Source organism: Camponotus vicinus, unplaced genomic scaffold, assembly GCF_025532165.1.
Source record: "Camponotus vicinus isolate PSW18456_S1 unplaced genomic scaffold, iyCamVici1.0 SCAF_2, whole genome shotgun sequence".
In the NCBI taxonomy this organism is placed as follows: Eukaryota; Metazoa; Arthropoda; class Insecta; order Hymenoptera; family Formicidae; genus Camponotus; species Camponotus vicinus.
The window spans coordinates 9,210,357-9,226,723 of record NW_028141956.1 but is presented as its reverse complement, the minus strand read 5'-3'; the positions used below and the strand labels follow the sequence as shown (position 1 = coordinate 9,226,723).

General features: G+C 27.9%; 2 protein-coding genes across 3 annotated transcripts; both read right to left on the bottom strand.

The window, feature by feature from the left end:
* Nucleotides 1–657: 657 nt before the first annotated feature.
* On the bottom strand, nt 658–4,903 carry LOC145967548 (uncharacterized). The gene is made up of 6 exons (XM_083092542.1): nt 4,673–4,903; nt 4,075–4,382; nt 3,308–3,998; nt 2,557–2,829; nt 908–1,806; nt 658–813 (listed from the first exon to the last, which is right to left on the bottom strand). Exons 2-5 carry the CDS (start codon nt 4,362–4,364, stop codon nt 1,549–1,551), a joined length of 1,512 nt encoding a protein of 503 aa, XP_082948668.1. The 5' UTR covers nt 4,365–4,382; nt 4,673–4,903; the 3' UTR covers nt 658–813; nt 908–1,548.
* A 1,947-nt stretch (nt 4,904–6,850) lies between these two features.
* On the bottom strand, nt 6,851–11,237 carry LOC145966297 (myotubularin-related protein 10-B). Of its 2 annotated transcripts, none has more exons than XM_083090298.1 (10): nt 10,742–11,237; nt 10,423–10,617; nt 10,179–10,334; nt 9,815–9,939; nt 9,137–9,289; nt 8,727–9,031; nt 8,353–8,499; nt 8,079–8,248; nt 7,815–7,985; nt 6,851–7,721 (listed from the first exon to the last, which is right to left on the bottom strand). In XM_083090298.1, exons 1-10 carry the CDS (start codon nt 10,802–10,804, stop codon nt 7,242–7,244), a joined length of 1,965 nt encoding a protein of 654 aa, XP_082946424.1. In that variant the 5' UTR covers nt 10,805–11,237; the 3' UTR covers nt 6,851–7,241. The 2 variants fall into 2 exon arrangements, with proteins under 2 accessions (XP_082946424.1, XP_082946423.1); XM_083090297.1 differs by having other exon boundaries at nt 8,079–8,251; nt 10,742–11,236.
* Nucleotides 11,238–16,367: the final 5,130 nt, after the last annotated feature.

Genomic DNA, 16,367 nt, shown 5'->3' with positions numbered 1-16,367 from the left:
TCAGCTGGAAATTTCAACAAGAACAGAATATATAGATTTTATATAGTTTTATATTAGTTGTATTTTATATTAATTTAAGATGGAAATAAAAACAAGAAATTTATAAATGCTTTTCACAGTTTTCGGGAAAATATAAATATTATTGTTATATTTTTATATATTTTGTGGGATAAAAATATAACATATTTAAAAATATGTATACATATAATTAAAAAAAATATATTTTTTTTATTATACATTTAATACTAAATCGATCTCTGTAATTAAATAAAGTAGACGAGATTTACTGAAAAAGAACCGCGTAAGTATACAAATTTCTATAAATAAGTAAATAAAGAAAAAAAGGGAATGAAAATTTTACCAGGTTAGGGATGTTATTTGACGTACAAACGCAACGAAAGTCGAGAAACAAATAGCTTGTCCAGACGATTGATGTAACATTTACGGAAAATGACAAATTACCAAATTGTGTCTCAGTCTGGGCAAACTGCGTGCACCGTCGTCGTCGTTTCGCTTGGCAATGTATCGTTCTCGCTAAGAAGTTATCAGGGTTTTAGCCATTTTATCGAACACGACGGCGATCCTGTAAAAATGCCGCGCTCTGGAACGAAACAAGTGGAAATACGGAGATACGGATAGTGGCGTTCGAACTCCTCGTTATAAAACATCGAAAAGTAATATTTATTAACACACAGAGTATACAGAAAATCGACTACTACATCGACAACTTGCATTTTTTGGGATTAACCTCTTCTTCCTCCTCCACGATGGAGTCCCGTGCGATATCCGAGGAAATTGATCGACTCGTTGTCTCTACGCAAAACGAGCGAATTATGGATTACGTGAAGAAGGCGAAGGAAAAAAAAGGATTAATTCGATATCTTTGCTGTGTCTGTAATCGAATTACTTTGTTCTCCGCTAATCGCGTCTTGCTGTTGAATCAGTGTGGTTAAAAAAACATTGACTTTCGATTGCACGTCTCGTAGGTGTTGCAGCAACGTTCTCAGGTCATTTTCATTAGATTGGATAGCCTCGTGTTCATAGACACATACTCCCTCATCGTATATCTTCACCCCTACACCGGTAGCATTCATCGTGCTCCGAAAAAATTTTGGAATTTCGTGTGCACGACGCACGTTTTCAACGCACTGAAGTCGATTCTTAACATGGTCATTGGAGGAAATTGCGCGCGTTAATCGGCACTTTTTTAAAGTCAAGGAAAACTATATATAAATTTAAAAATTCGTAAGATTTATTAATATCTTTCGCAATAAAACAAATTTAGATATATGACAATCACAATTAATGTACATATTATTTAAACACATGTTACTTATAGATATATTACATTTAATATTATAATTTCAAAATATATTTAACATACTCATTATTGATATAAATATATATATTACTTATACTTAATAAATTTCTTAAAATATTTATTACTATATATTTAACACATAATATAGTTTACTTAAAAATAAAATTCAAATGTGTGTTACTAGTAAATTATAAGATACTGAATTAAAATAGTGATAACACAATATTTTATAAATCACAATTTTCAAATAAAGATTGCAAATAATCCTTATGCTCGAGTTGCTGTGGTCGATTATTCGTACCAAGATTTCTAAATTCTTCTGATAAATATGTTATGTCTTCAACGGTTACCTTCTTTAAATTCAAAAGATCTTTTATTTTTTGACTTGTCTCTTGTAAATTTTTACTCTCGAGAAGAGGACAAAATTGATTGTTTAAAAATAATAAAATACTTGGAGTATTAAAATCAAGAAATTTATAATATATCTAAAACAAAAACAGTTTTATATAAGAATATTTCATATGATCTATTATTGCATGATTATTTCTATATTATTAATGCACATGTGTGTTTAGTATAAATTCATATATATGTGTATGTATGTGTATATTTAAAATTCTAAAAAAATTTAGGATTTTATAAGATATAAATAGAAATGATTTTTTGCTTGTCAGTTTTAATAACATAAAAATGATATGACATTTGTTTTTATTATTTATAATATTAATGTCAAAACAGAATTATTTTACATATTCTTACGTTATTTGTTATCTCGATGATGTGTATACACACACACACACACATACACATGCAAAAGATGTTCTATGTATTTTCTTTTTTTGTTCACATATATTTTTTTGTTCACATATATTTTAGAAGAAAAAATAATATTATTTTGCTTTGATACGAGTGAAAGAGTTCACAATCTGTGATGTAAAGATCTAATATGAACAAAAGATATTTAAAATACTTTACACTTTTTGTAATAGAACGAGAATCTCAGAATGAGAATCTGTAAAATAATTTTTTATTTATATATTACATACAATATAAATATAAACAAGCAAATTATTTTATCAAAACCGAAATTTGCTCTCAAAACAAATTTGATTTTTTGATTCACGTTTTTGATGCATTACATTTTTTTACTTGACTTTGTAAGATTTATTCTAAATCTTGAACTTTTCTTTTAATATTCTATACACACATGTAAAACTGTATATTTAAATACAAACCTTGAACTTTTTATTTATTGGATCTATTATAAGAGCTTTTAAAAAATATTCTGCTGCATTTGTTATGTCTTTATGGAGAGAATAATAAGTAATTGCAATTGCTAACAGAATGGAAATTCGTCGCTCTTTGATTAAATGATCATATTTTTTCATCATTCGTAATAAATGTGGCAATGGCTCTAGCTCTCCTGTTTCCCAACCATATTGTACATAAGCAATTTCTGCTATAAAATTATTACAGTCAGCAGCCTTTTTAAAATATTTTATCGCTTCCTAAAAATACACCATACATATATATACATTAAATTATACATATATATACATACATATTAAAAATTTTTTTTGCAAAAAGAAAAACTATTTAGTATTAGAAATCTCTAAACTAATGGAATATTAATAAATAAATAAGAAATATATATATAAATTGATAAAAGATAATACTAAATTTTAATTTCTGAAATGTTTAAAAAATTTTAATAATAAAGGATATTAACAGAGGCAAATATAAGTTATATAATATAGGTATATATTATACAAGAATTTTTATTTCAATAACCATTAAATCAAATCCTATGTAGAATTCATTTTAGTATTCTAAAGAAATATATAGGTATATATTCATACTAATATATACCTATCTTATTCTCTAAATTTAGTGTTATCTTTTATCAATTTTTTTGGCAATAATATAATAATAATATCATTTTATTGTTATTAAACTGACTTGTCGTCATTTAATTATTATACTGACCCTATAATCCCCGCATCTTTCGTATAACATTGCAGTATAGTGTAGATATATTGAGTTATTTGGTGCCATTTCTTTTACAGAATCTAAACATTCTTTTGCTAACAATGTTTCATCTGAACCATTTGTGCGTAGAAACATAAGAGCTAATTTTAACAGAACTTTACAATTCGTTGGTTTAGATTTAACCATTTTCTTAGCTATTTCTAGTACTTGTTTTTCATTAATAGCCTTTTTTATTGCATAATTTCTATCTTTGATAAATTTATAAAAACTCTCCATACGCATTTGTAAATAATAAATTCCAAATACTTCATTCTTAGAAATAGCATATGCTATTTCAAAATGATTCTTTTCTGCATCTGACACTTCAGATGAAATATTTATTGAACGCCTTTGACGCCTGAGATTCTTTCCCAGAATAAAGTGCCACAATGCACAGTCTTGATCTTTTTCTATTGCTTTCTTAGCCATATCAATTGCTTTATTCATACCAAAATCATTTAAGCATGACCATATAATGCTTTCACATCCATATAAAGCACCTAATTCTTCATTAGTAAAATCATCTGTATTAATAATATTTTCTAATATGTCTTCTAATTGATCATTTTCTTCAGAATCATACAAGACAAAACATTTAGTTGCATAAAAAACATGTTCAATTCCTCTTACTGTCTGACATAATTCTTGCCTACAATAATTCTTAATGTAATAATGATAAAATAATAAAGCAATTTTAAAATATTAATAAACATCATATATCATACCCTTGTTGAATCTGCATTAAAACATTTTCAGCTTCTGTAATAATTTTTTTTGCTTTATCATTATCTGCACTTAATACAGCTTTATAACATTTAAACAAAGATTTCATCAATAATTCTAAAGGACAAGATGCATCATTATCAGTTGCATCATTTTCACAATCTATATTATTGTTATTAATATACATTATGCTATGTTTTACTACACTGTTTTGTATTTCCCAAGTAAATGGACAGTGTAATTTTGAAAGTTTTACTTTTGTACTCATTTCCTCTTGTTCATGAGATGCCATCTTCTTGATAAAATCAATCTATTATAAAAATTTATCTATTCATAAAATACTCAAAGAATTCCTATATTAGAAGTATATAAATTACTTCTTGATAAACAATACTGATTAAAACAATTTGTCGGTTTTAATTGCAAATCTTATACTTTGTTTTGTCTTATTTCAAGTTGAAAGAAAATAAAATATATCTAATTCACTCCAAATGCAGAAATACAGAGGAAATAAATTTAATATTTATGATCAATTATGATACAATCTCGTTAAACGTAGCAATATTGCAATAAAAAAAATATATAAAAAATAATACGAACCTTTTACTTTGATATATATTCTTTATTCTTTAATGGATTTCCGTTTTCAACGTAGTGCCACGATTTCTATCGATATATTAACTATAATTCGTATCGTTTCTTCTTCTTCTTCAGTTTTGTTTGGCCACGTCCCTCTGAAGGTGTAATCCGGCCATCAACTGTATCGTTTCTAAACGACGAATATGATGACGTCAAGAATTTTGCGGGAATTCCCGAGTCTCCTCTGTTTTTCTTTTTATTCCTTTTAATTCACACATCGATCTTGGAGACCTCGCGTGATGACAATACGAAGCTAATTGAAGATTGAAATTTGACCAATCAGAAACAAGAACTTTTGGATCCTTTTATTCTGATTAGTCAAATTCCAATCTTTAATTTTCAATTTTCAATGTGTAGTCTGATATGAGTTTTAGATTTGATGACTCGTTTAATAAACTTTATTCCCTTCAATGGATGTTTTCTAGCAAGAGAAACAGTTGACATGGGTCCATATTCTGAATCCTCTTTTATCGATGAAAGTGCCTCTAAAAGTGGCTTATAGCCAATCAGAAGGCTTATAAGCCACTTTTAGAGGCACTTTTATCGATAAAAGAGAATTCAGAATATGGACCATGGTGTAATACGATGAAGAATTCCATCTTTCTTTACATTTGACAAACAACAAGAATGAAATGATTCAATGGCTGCGTTCAGCAGAAAAAGCTGCTTTGCAAATGAAGAATCGTTATAAGTTTTTCATTGAGAATATCGAGGAGGAGATGAAAATTTTTAAAAAGTTTTTGAATATTAAGAGAATAAATAACCAAGTCTATATAATTTTCAGGATTGGTCTTATCATTAGATGCGTTTATGAAAAGAAGCGATTTAATAAAAAGTGTTTATATAAATTAGAGAAAATCAACCGAAAAGATTAGAAGCATTTTTAGTATTTTCTATTTCGTTGGAAGAGATAATTTTAATGCGAGGGAAATGAGATCAAAGCCTAATAATTTATGGAATAGACTGATGGAAAAACATTGTTTGTTGACACAGCATATATAACACAATGGGTGCATCCAGAAGCACAACCGCTCACTGAGCGGCTAAGTAGCAATTGAATATGATTGGTTTCTATCTTTGAATTCACCAATCACATTCGAGTGCTACTTAGCCGCTCAGTGAGCGGTTGTGCTTCTGGATGCACCCATTGTGTTATATATGCTGTGTCACAACAATGTTTTTCCATCAGTCTATTCCATAAATTATTAGGCTTTGATCTCATTTCCCTCGCATTAAAATTATCTCTTCCAACGAAATAGAAAATACTAAAAATGCTTCTAATCTTTTCGGTTGATTTTCTCTAATTTATATAAACACTTTTTATTAAATCGCTTCTTTTCATAAACGCATCTAATGATAAGACCAATCCTGAAAATTATATAGACTTGGTTATTTATTCTCTTAATATTCAAAAACTTTTTAAAAATTTTCATCTCCTCCTCGATATTCTCAATGAAAAACTTATAACGATTCTTCATTCTCTAGAATACATTCTCTTCTCTTCTTCAGGTAAAATAATACATCCTCATTTCATTTCTAAATTTCATTTTTATAGTTAATATATAAAGAAAAAAAAGTAGAGAAATCGAAAAAAAATGCGAAGTTCGTGCTTGAATTTTTGAATAAAACATATTGGAGGTGTAAAAGAAAAAATATTACAATTGCTTTAGCATCAACTTATTAATGATAAAAAGAGAAAAAATATACACCTATTATTTGCAGATTCTAAATACTTGTAGACGGCTAAATAAAAAAGATATGTTCTGCTTTTTGTGAAAAATCTATAAACATGTTTATTGTTATGTTTGTATTTATTGTATATTCCTCTCTTATAATGTTATTTTAGAGAAAAAAAAAATATTTTTTTTTCACTTTTTTTTTCTCCGCGCTTTTCTTTAAAATATTACTTATTAAGTAGTCTCGATAATTTTGCATCTAATTATAAATTTTATTTATTAATTTATAAGTTATAAAATAAATCAGTTTGTAAATATCTTAAAAATTATGAAAAAAATTATCTTTTTCATTCTCGTATATTGAAATATAATATATAAATATTATATTCCACTTTAATTATTTCTTAAAATCATTCAATAGGCTGCCATAACATGTGATGAGGGTTTTAAAAATACATAAAACTTGTAAATAAATATTTCTATTACGCTTAGCATGAAAAGATTTAAGTTGCTTTTAATGATGGGACAAATTTCCATATTTTCCAACACTTCATAAGATTTCTATCTCATGATAGAAATTTATATTTAGTGTTTCAAAAAACTTTTGATAATTTAAATGTCTATAATGTACCTAGAACACAGCCCTTCTCTTTATTTATGGATATTCCAATATTTTAAAAATTAAAATTTAAAAAAAAATTGATAAGGACACTAATAATCTTTAAAATATTTATTATATTTTTGTTTTTGTCACACTAAGAAAAAATTATCTGAAAAATTGGTTTGCACTTTCCAATTAAAAGCAAAGGGAATGTAATCAGGTACATTCTGAACTATATTAAAATAGCATTTTATCAGTCGGTTGTAGTTATTAACGATTGTGCGTCTAATAAGCTCTCTGTTAAAAAGATTGAGTTATTCATAATTGGGGCACTAATAGTATTTCTTGATCTTTTATTACTAAAGGGATAAAAGCTATCAATATTTGTATGAAGAGAATAGATACCAATCTTATCAGTATCTACGGGTGAATCGCGATTATCGTTTATATTTATTTCAATTTGATTGATGTTATTTTGTAGTAATCTAACATAAAGTTCGATATACGTTTGCCCACCATTATGAATCTCAAGTGCTGGTATCCAACGAAAATAGCATTGTGTCCAAAGTTCTAAACTAGAAATAGTATATAAAGGCTTTATAATTGTCCTATTCTCTATTTTCTTAATATCATGAGAAATAAATAAAGGATTATAAAATAACAATATATCCTGATCATTGAATTGCTCCCGCCAATCCCAAACGCTACGAAGTACAAGAGGTGTATTAGGATCCTGAAAAAGTAAGACCATAATATTAAAGTTGTGTGATAAATAGAATATTTTTGGCAATGAATAAGATCTAAATAAATAAACAATATTTATTACCATAGCTGCCACTGTTCGATCTCTTTCACAGTTAAAGATAAAGGTGTCAAAAATAGAAATATGTGCTGCATCCCATAATGTGGTCAAATATGTTTCCGTAAATTCAAATTCTGTTGGATATTGCTGATATGATTGCCAAACGCAATCAAGGTATAAAAGAAACAATGGAGACTGTATAAAAAAAAAATAATTTGTTAACATATAAATAATAATTAACATATTGCTTTAATCATTTTAAGTCTATAAAAAATAAATGACGAGTACTTTTCCTGAATTAGATTTTACAATATGTCCTAATCTATCACAAAATGGATGGCCTCCAGCAATCCACTCTTTTTGTAATAATGATTGAAAGCCGGTTATAGTACGAAAGTGAGGATCCAGTAACAGTTGTGCTAAACTTGATATAACACAGCATAAATCTCTACCAGCACCTTCTAAAAAGAGATTTATATTATTCTATTACATTTATTACAGTATTCATTACCATTATTAATAATAGAAGTTGTTTATAATACTTATTATTTTAAAGTTCTACCTTGTAAGATGACAGAAATTCCTAAATTAAGATGTTCACAGACTTCTACTGCCTTTTCTAAACAATATGATATATATTTAAGCCATTTTGTATTCTCCAACAATGAATAAAAATTATTATCTTGAATCCAGAATTGTCTGATATTTTCTGAAATATATTCATATATATACATATGTAGATGCACTATGTGTGTGTGTGTGTGTGTGTGTGTGTATGCGTGTATATATTTATATATTATTTATATTTTATTAAAATTATATATATTATTAAACTTTATATATTATTACTTTATATATATATATATATATATATATATAATTGTTAAAATATATTTAAAAATTTCGAAAAATCACACAATGCAATTGACATCTTACCTGGTGAGCATAAGTTAATAAATTTACTAAAACTTGCTGCTATTAACTTTACATTAATTTCTTTATTCAATTCGATAACAACTGGCGGTATTTTTTGAGGATGACTTTTACGAACATTTTCAAACATAATATTTTCTTGTATTCTCTCTGTTATTGTTGGCAACAATTCAGACATTTTTACTAATGCTGCACCATGAGAGCTTGTCCAGGACCATACTGGTGGTCTATTATCTTGAAAATGTCGAGCTGCATCTGTTAACTGGCTATCAGTTACAGATGCAGGCACAACTATGTATTGTGATAAACTGCAAATAAATAATATATAATAAAAATTTTAAAAATTATTTGCTTTAAATGTTATAAATGTAATTATATAAATATATCTAATGCTAGAAAAATGAACAAGCTACCTAGGACAAAGTTGAAATTTGGCATTAACCATGGATAATCTCCAACCTTTTCTTATTTCATCGCTACATAGTATTCTGTTTAATTCATTTTGCCAATCCAAAATATCTCGAAATAATTGAACATTCTTGTCAAGACTACTGTAATAAGCCTCTCTGTAATAAAAGAGAAAGAAAAATTGATATTTCAAGCTAAATATTATATGAAGTTTCTTGTAAATTCTGGTGAAAATAATTTTATAACTTTCCACAGGAAAATTATGCAAAAACTATAATTTTTTTATGATGTACCAACTTTTTAGATTGTTTTTACATAATTTTTCTATTAAATTATGATTTAGACTATGTAGTTTTTCATAAATTTACACAGTTTTGTTTTCCTACAACTACATTACTTAGTTTTATTATAATCTACAACTTTTGCAACTTACTTATTTTTATCGCTCATAAAAATGTGAAAAGTTGTAGAAACTTATAAAAATTATAAATATTTTTTACAACATTGCAACTTACCATGAATGTCTACAATTTTCACAAATTTGTAGGAAGTTGTGATTTGTTGTTGAAAATTTTAATTTTTTATAGAAATATATAAATTGTTGAAAAATTATTTCCTCTAGGGAATTTTTTATTACAATTTTAATGCAATTGTATATTCTATATTTAGTATATGATACTAACTTGTAATCATAGGCAAACAACAGCTGATGTCTGCTAGGAAAAGCATGATGTAGCAACGCAGTCAAGAGATTCTTACCATGTCCAATAGGTGAAAATTTAAAAGAAAAGGACCATGTCCTTAGATTCTGTAAATAACAATATATACAAAAGTCACATTACAACTATCTGCAGCTGATACATAGCAAAATTATTTTAATTTTATAATAATTAAACACTAAGTAAACACAAAAAATACTAAATTTTGATATTTATATATATAAATTATTATAATTTTGATATTTATATTTTACAGTAGTGCGATATCTTAATTAAATTGAGGAATCCCTAATTGGATTCTTATATCATAAAATAAAAAAAAATTCACCTTGCAAATAATAAATATTCCTTTTACTTTTGATGGTACTGTGCTTCCAGAGACTAGCTTTCGTTTTTTATCACCTACCATTATATAGATCTCATCGATATTTGTCAAACATGTATCGGTATATCCATACAAATGGTTTTGTTGATGAGTACTATCCTATAATATAAATTATTCAGTATCATATAAATTATGTTTAGACACTTAACCTTTAGTGATTAATAATTATAAAATTAATGGTTGTTACCTCGTCATTTGAATCATCGCTGGTAATAAATGTAAGCTTGAAATTAGTCACTGACAAAATACCAGATGTACCTTGTTTCAAATCACTGACAGGTGAAAACATAAGGACACTTTGTGCCTCCGCAATAAGAACTTCTCCTGGTAATAGTTTTATACTATTTTCAATTAACGAATTACGTCGACTGGAGCTAAAAGTCTGCAGAAAACATTGACATTTTGTTAAAGACATTTCATTAATTTTAATTTTGTAGATTAAGAAATTTATAATAAAAATGTTAATTGCCAAAGGTTTACATAGCTATAAATACAATTGCAATTACCTGCATCTTGTGCTCTTCCAATTCCACATAACTAATAAAATTGTTACTATTTTTATTTTCCATAATAGTTATCCAACATCGATGCCTTAATATCAATAAAAATAAAAATTTGTAGTTTTACTACGGATCATATATAGATAATAGTAACAAACAACATTGAAATAATTCTATATTTAAAGTTCTTCTTATCCTTTCCATTACCGCAATGTATGATATAATATAAGAAATAAATTATTAGCAAATATCGAAACTTTTATATGCGCACGAGTTGACATATATGAGAAAGTGTTGTAAAATATAATAAAATATATAACGTAATAAGATCGCAAAGAATATAAATGTTGTATGTACGAATCTAAGAATCTCCACTGCACGTAAATAAAATATCGATATGTGTGAATCGCGCAATGTGTGTAAAAATTCTTTTTATATTTTATTTTCAACCAATATCTAATAATTTTTCTATGTATGTATGTATACTTCACCACAGACTTTTGTATTTATACTAGATCGCTAACTCGGTTAAATCTCCATATGATGAAATGTGATGCAAGAGTAGCCATTTTTACTTGGGCAGAATGTCATACTGGATGTCGTGTCTCTTGATACGACGTGACAGTGAATAAATATATTTAAAAAAATAAAACAATAAAAATTATAAAATGTACACATATATCATTATTTATTTTTCGTTGAATAGAAATATCAGGAGGAGATATGAATATTAGATTCATATATATAATCCAAGATATTTCTTCTGCGATAATAAATCAACAATAAATAAATAATTTTAAAAAAATTTTAAGAAAATTTTAATAAATAATTTAAAGAAAAGCTTTAGAAATTTTTTCTTCAGTGCAAGAAAAATGTGATAAAAATGAAATAAAAACTTTCACCCATCAAAATCATAAGTATCATGATTTGTATAGTAAAATTAAAATTAACGTAACATTTATAAATAATTTTTTATAAACGAAAATTTTTTTGTTTATATTTCAGAGATTTGCTAAACTCGTGAAATTTGTTAGTTGATTCTTGAAAAAAAATTGTCAATTTGAAATTTAAGTAAAAAGGTAGCAATTTACTTAATATATTTATTTTATCACTAAAATTGTTTGTATACAATTTCTAAATAAAATAGCATTTTAGAATTGTGTAGATATTTTAATTATTTTTTTTGTATTTTTTTTTATATATAAAAATTAATATAAATTGATGTTTTAAGGTGACAATTATTACTAAGATTTCTGAATGCCATGATTTTTCAATTTGTTACTTCTTACTCTATAAAGTTGATATAATATTTATAAATAATATTTTTTTTATTAACAAGCAAAAATTTTTTTATTTATATTTCAGAGATTTGCTCAAACTCGTGGAATTTTTAATCAAGCGGCAAAGATTACATATAATTTTTATTTATCTATTTTATTAGATTCCATTTTTTAACTATGTAATAATATAATGTTTGAAAATGATGATGGTTTTATTCACCAAATCTATGAATATTATAATTTATATAATGTTTGCTAACGGATTATCAATAACAGTTTGAATAACTAAAATAGAATCAATTGAATAAATAAAATCTCAATTAATATTTATTTTAATACTTATGTTGTTAGTGATTTCCAAATAATATAGCAGCTTAAATTGTATGAAAGTATTTCTCTATATATATAATTCTTATTCTTTTCTCATCTTATATATAATAGGAATTAAAATGATGTTACAATAACCATCAAGATCTCTAAATTATGATTATATTATCTATTAATATTGGCGCTATCTACGAAATAATAATAAAATTTTAATTTTGTAATATTTTAAAAGTTATGTGTATCCTTAGATTTCATGAGAAAATATCTTCTCTTTCAGATTTTATCTTCCAGATGCATCCTTTATCGAAGAATTTTCAGCGTCTTTTACTAAATTCATGAAATTGTATAGTTGCAAGATTCAGAAAGAGGAGAAAAGACTTTTTGTAGATAGTATAATAACAAAATACTAAAAACAAATATGTGAATAAAATCACGTGATTATAATTCAATTTTTTAATAAAAATTCTTAATCAGAATCGCGGAAACTTTTCAATTGACTTTTTACAGATTTAATATATGTTTAATTAAAAATAAAATTATATTCTCGAGCTCTCGGTTGGAGAATTATATGAAATTTCCGATTTCTTATATATTTTCCTTATTTCTTCTGTATTTTCAGTTTCTATTAAATTAAATGCTGTTTATGTGGTGTCGCAGAATTCATCGGTGCAGAAAAGGTGCGCTAATAGTTGTGTTTGCACGAGTAATGAATGGGCGAGCGCTTTCCTAGGCTGATTATCCTGTGGCGGCAGGTTCTCTAAAAGGACTCGCGCTCGCTATGTGCAAGCTATTTCCTCGTCAGCCCTTTTGCGCGCTCAATTCGACGAGGGAAATCGTAACGCTTCGAAATTGTGGTTCGCCTCGTTTGCGCGCTGTTAACTGCACCGCTAACGAGAGACGAGGGCGGAGATGCAGCGATCACGTTATGACGTCTTCTCGCTCTCCGTTCGACTGAATAATGTCCGAGCTCTCCGACTGTATACGAGGCTTATTAATTTAACTTGTCGTTGCGAATGTACCTTGGCGACGCCGCAATTGCTAAGGAAGCTGTGCGTCGATCGATCGCACGGAAACGCATATTAGCATGTAAATGCTGTTCGTGAATAGTAACTGCTGACCGAGTTCGGAAATGTTTAAAGTTTAATAGGGATACACCGATATATATGTATTATATTTATCAAAGATTTTCATTACGTCATCGTTTCAATTAGAAAGCTTTGATCTCATTTCACAACTATGTTTTTTTTACACCAATTGATTCCTCTCATTATTTTGCATATAAAAGTATTAAGATAAGATAATCGAAAAATGAATATTTTACTAGATATTTTATGGTTTATGTAAAATTAAGAAATTATTTCAAGCCTCATAACTCGAAAAGTACTCAATGAAGAAATACTTTATTATAGTGTTTTGGAAAGCTCTCGAGATAAGCTATAAGAATACATAATAGAAAATAGGGGGTTCCATTTAAAAAATTAAACCTTCATGTGACATTTTTGCTTATTACTTAATAATTATTGCGAATTTTGCAAAATGGTAGAGGACTTTTCTTCTTAGTTTGATCTATCATCACTTTTTGTTTGGTCCCTCACGAATCGGACACCCTGTATATATATAGGTAATTATGCAGATATACGGAGCCACTTCCGATTTTAATAATTTTCACATATGTTGTCAAGGTCAACACTCTGAGTAATATTATAAAGGTTTTAGCCCGCGCTCGTTGTTTATTAAAAAGTTATAGACAAAAAAAGTTTTATATTAATTATATTAATTTCACAAATGGATGTATACACACACACACGCGCGGGGGGTGCAAGGGGGGCCTTCGGCCCCCCCTCCCGCAACCACCCCGCCGGTAGGGGACGCATTGCAAAGAGTTGAATCACAATGGATATATGCTGTAAGTTATAAAGCGAGGTTCACCTTGCCTACCGGCGGGGTGGTTGCGGGAGGGGGGCCGAAGACCCCCCTTGCACCCCCCCCCCCCCGTGTGTGTGTGTGTGTGTGTGTGTACACATACATTTGTGATAATTTTTAATTGTATTAAATTGTATTAAATTCTATATAAATTTAAATTGTATTTAAAATTATTATTTTTTTATATAACAGCTAAAATAGTAGGTTTATGGGAAAAATGCATATAACCTTCTTTGTAGAGTTTTTCAACGGCTTTATTTTTTGCTTAAAATTTTTTCTCTCAAATCAATATTTTCGGAGATAAAAAGCATTAAAATTGTGAAATTCTTTTGTTAATAATTTTTAAATAAACAACGAGCGCGGGCTAAAATCTTTATAACATTATTCAGAGTGTTGACCTTGACAACATATGTGAAAATTATTGAAATCGGAAGTGACTCCGTATATCTGCATAATTACCTATATATATATATATATATATATATATATATATATATATATATATATAATTTTATAGTGAATATATATTATTCATTAATCGTTGAATAGAAAAATATCGGATTCATATAATCCTATTGCATCTGCATTTCTTCTGCGATATAATAAATCAATGAAATAAATAAATAGCTTTATAAAGAGATGCTGAAATTTTTTCTTCAATATAAGAAAAACGTAATAAAAAACGCAATCAAAGCTTTGAAATGAAATTAAGCTTTTCTAATCAAGGTGAGATGCAATCTACGATATGGATAATGGAAATTTTTGATATGTATATAATTTAGAATTTACGTAGTTTAGAGCAAAATTTCGAATTTTTTAAATATTCGTATATTCGAAATAGGAATAAAAAACAATATTTTTTGCAACTTCTTCAGGAAAGATTTTGTAAAGAGGTTTGATGACACTTATAAAAAGTAAGATATAATATTACTAATATACATGATATAATTATATCGGACACTTTAGAAAGTAAGTGGCTGATTTAAATTGCAGAGAGCTCAATGAAAGATGTTTAAATTTGAAGTTGCTCTTTTATTTATTGTGAGTTAATTAACACATATGTAAAGAAGATAAATATCATTTGTAATAAAATTTTATAGTAAAAAATAATTTATTATCCGGATGGGCCATATTTTCTGATAAATTCTGTGATAAATTCTACTGTATTATCATACACGCGTTTCTCTCTCTCTCTCTCTTTATTGTACACATTTATGAATCACTCCATACATTTTTATGTTTTATATTGTGTTTCGTGGGAAAAGGGCCATAAAGTCTCCCAGGGAATTATGAGAGGTGATATATACTATTATGAAATTTCACGGGGGGATGGAAAACGCTATTCCGCGTACTAGTGTTCCGAATTACGGCGATTTCCGGCGATGGCTATCCCCGGGAATTCGCGGACCCGTTGAAATTATGCCAATTAGTGCAATTAAAATTGGTCCGCGACTAATTTGAATTTACAAATCGTCATTACGACCGCGTGAACGCACGCGGATGTCGTTTACGAGCAAACGTACAAATCAATACATTTGTTTTTGATAAATAAAAAATCAAGATACTCTGCGAAAGAATGGAAAATTTCATGCGGTAAAGAGAGTTTCCCCAGAGGATCGATCTTCCCCTCGAGGCTAATACGAAGGTTAACAACGTTCAAATATACTATATGAACCGAAGACTAAGACCGCTAAAATGATTATCCTCGGAGGAAAAAATAAGAGAACCAGACGAAGAGAGGAGAGACTGGCAAGTGCGGAGAGTTTCTCCACCCCGTTCCTTTCGTTGGCGAAAAAAGAGAGGTCGACTCATGAATAATGCGGGGGTGAAAGCCGGCTGAAACAATTGCCGGGCGTCGCTCTACTCCAGAAATTACATCGTCAGATTTTCCGCGAAATTAAAACATTATACCGGGTGCCCGAGGTGTTCTCGCTGGCCGCACCAGCTTTTTCCCAGAATTTCTTCATCCCTTGTTTTCTAATTTTTTATGCTTCTATAATTATAAGCATCCAGTACATAAAAGCAGAGATATAATGTTTAATTAACACTGTGTTCGTTAAATGTCGAATAAGAAATACAATCTTTTTCCACTCACTTTTGAA

Excerpts from the sequence above, each read along its gene's own strand:
- LOC145966297 (XM_083090297.1), bottom strand. The coding sequence starts at position 10,804 with ATGGAAAATAAAAATAGTAACAATTTTATTAGTTATGTGGAATTGGAA. Across the intron at positions 8,500-8,726 it reads TATTAACTTATGCTCACCAG|AAAATATCAGACAATTCTGG; the intron begins GTAAGATGTCAA and ends AATATATTTCAG. Across the intron at positions 7,986-8,078 it reads TAAAATCTAATTCAGGAAAA|TCTCCATTGTTTCTTTTATA; the intron begins GTACTCGTCATT and ends TTTTTTATACAG.
- LOC145967548 (XM_083092542.1), bottom strand. The coding sequence starts at position 4,364 with ATGGCATCTCATGAACAAGAGGAAATGAGTACAAAAGTAAAACTTTCA. Across the intron at positions 2,830-3,307 it reads AAAGATGCGGGGATTATAGG|GAAGCGATAAAATATTTTAA; the intron begins GTCAGTATAATA and ends GTGTATTTTTAG. Across the intron at positions 1,807-2,556 it reads CAATAAATAAAAAGTTCAAG|ATATATTATAAATTTCTTGA; the intron begins GTTTGTATTTAA and ends TTTTTGTTTTAG.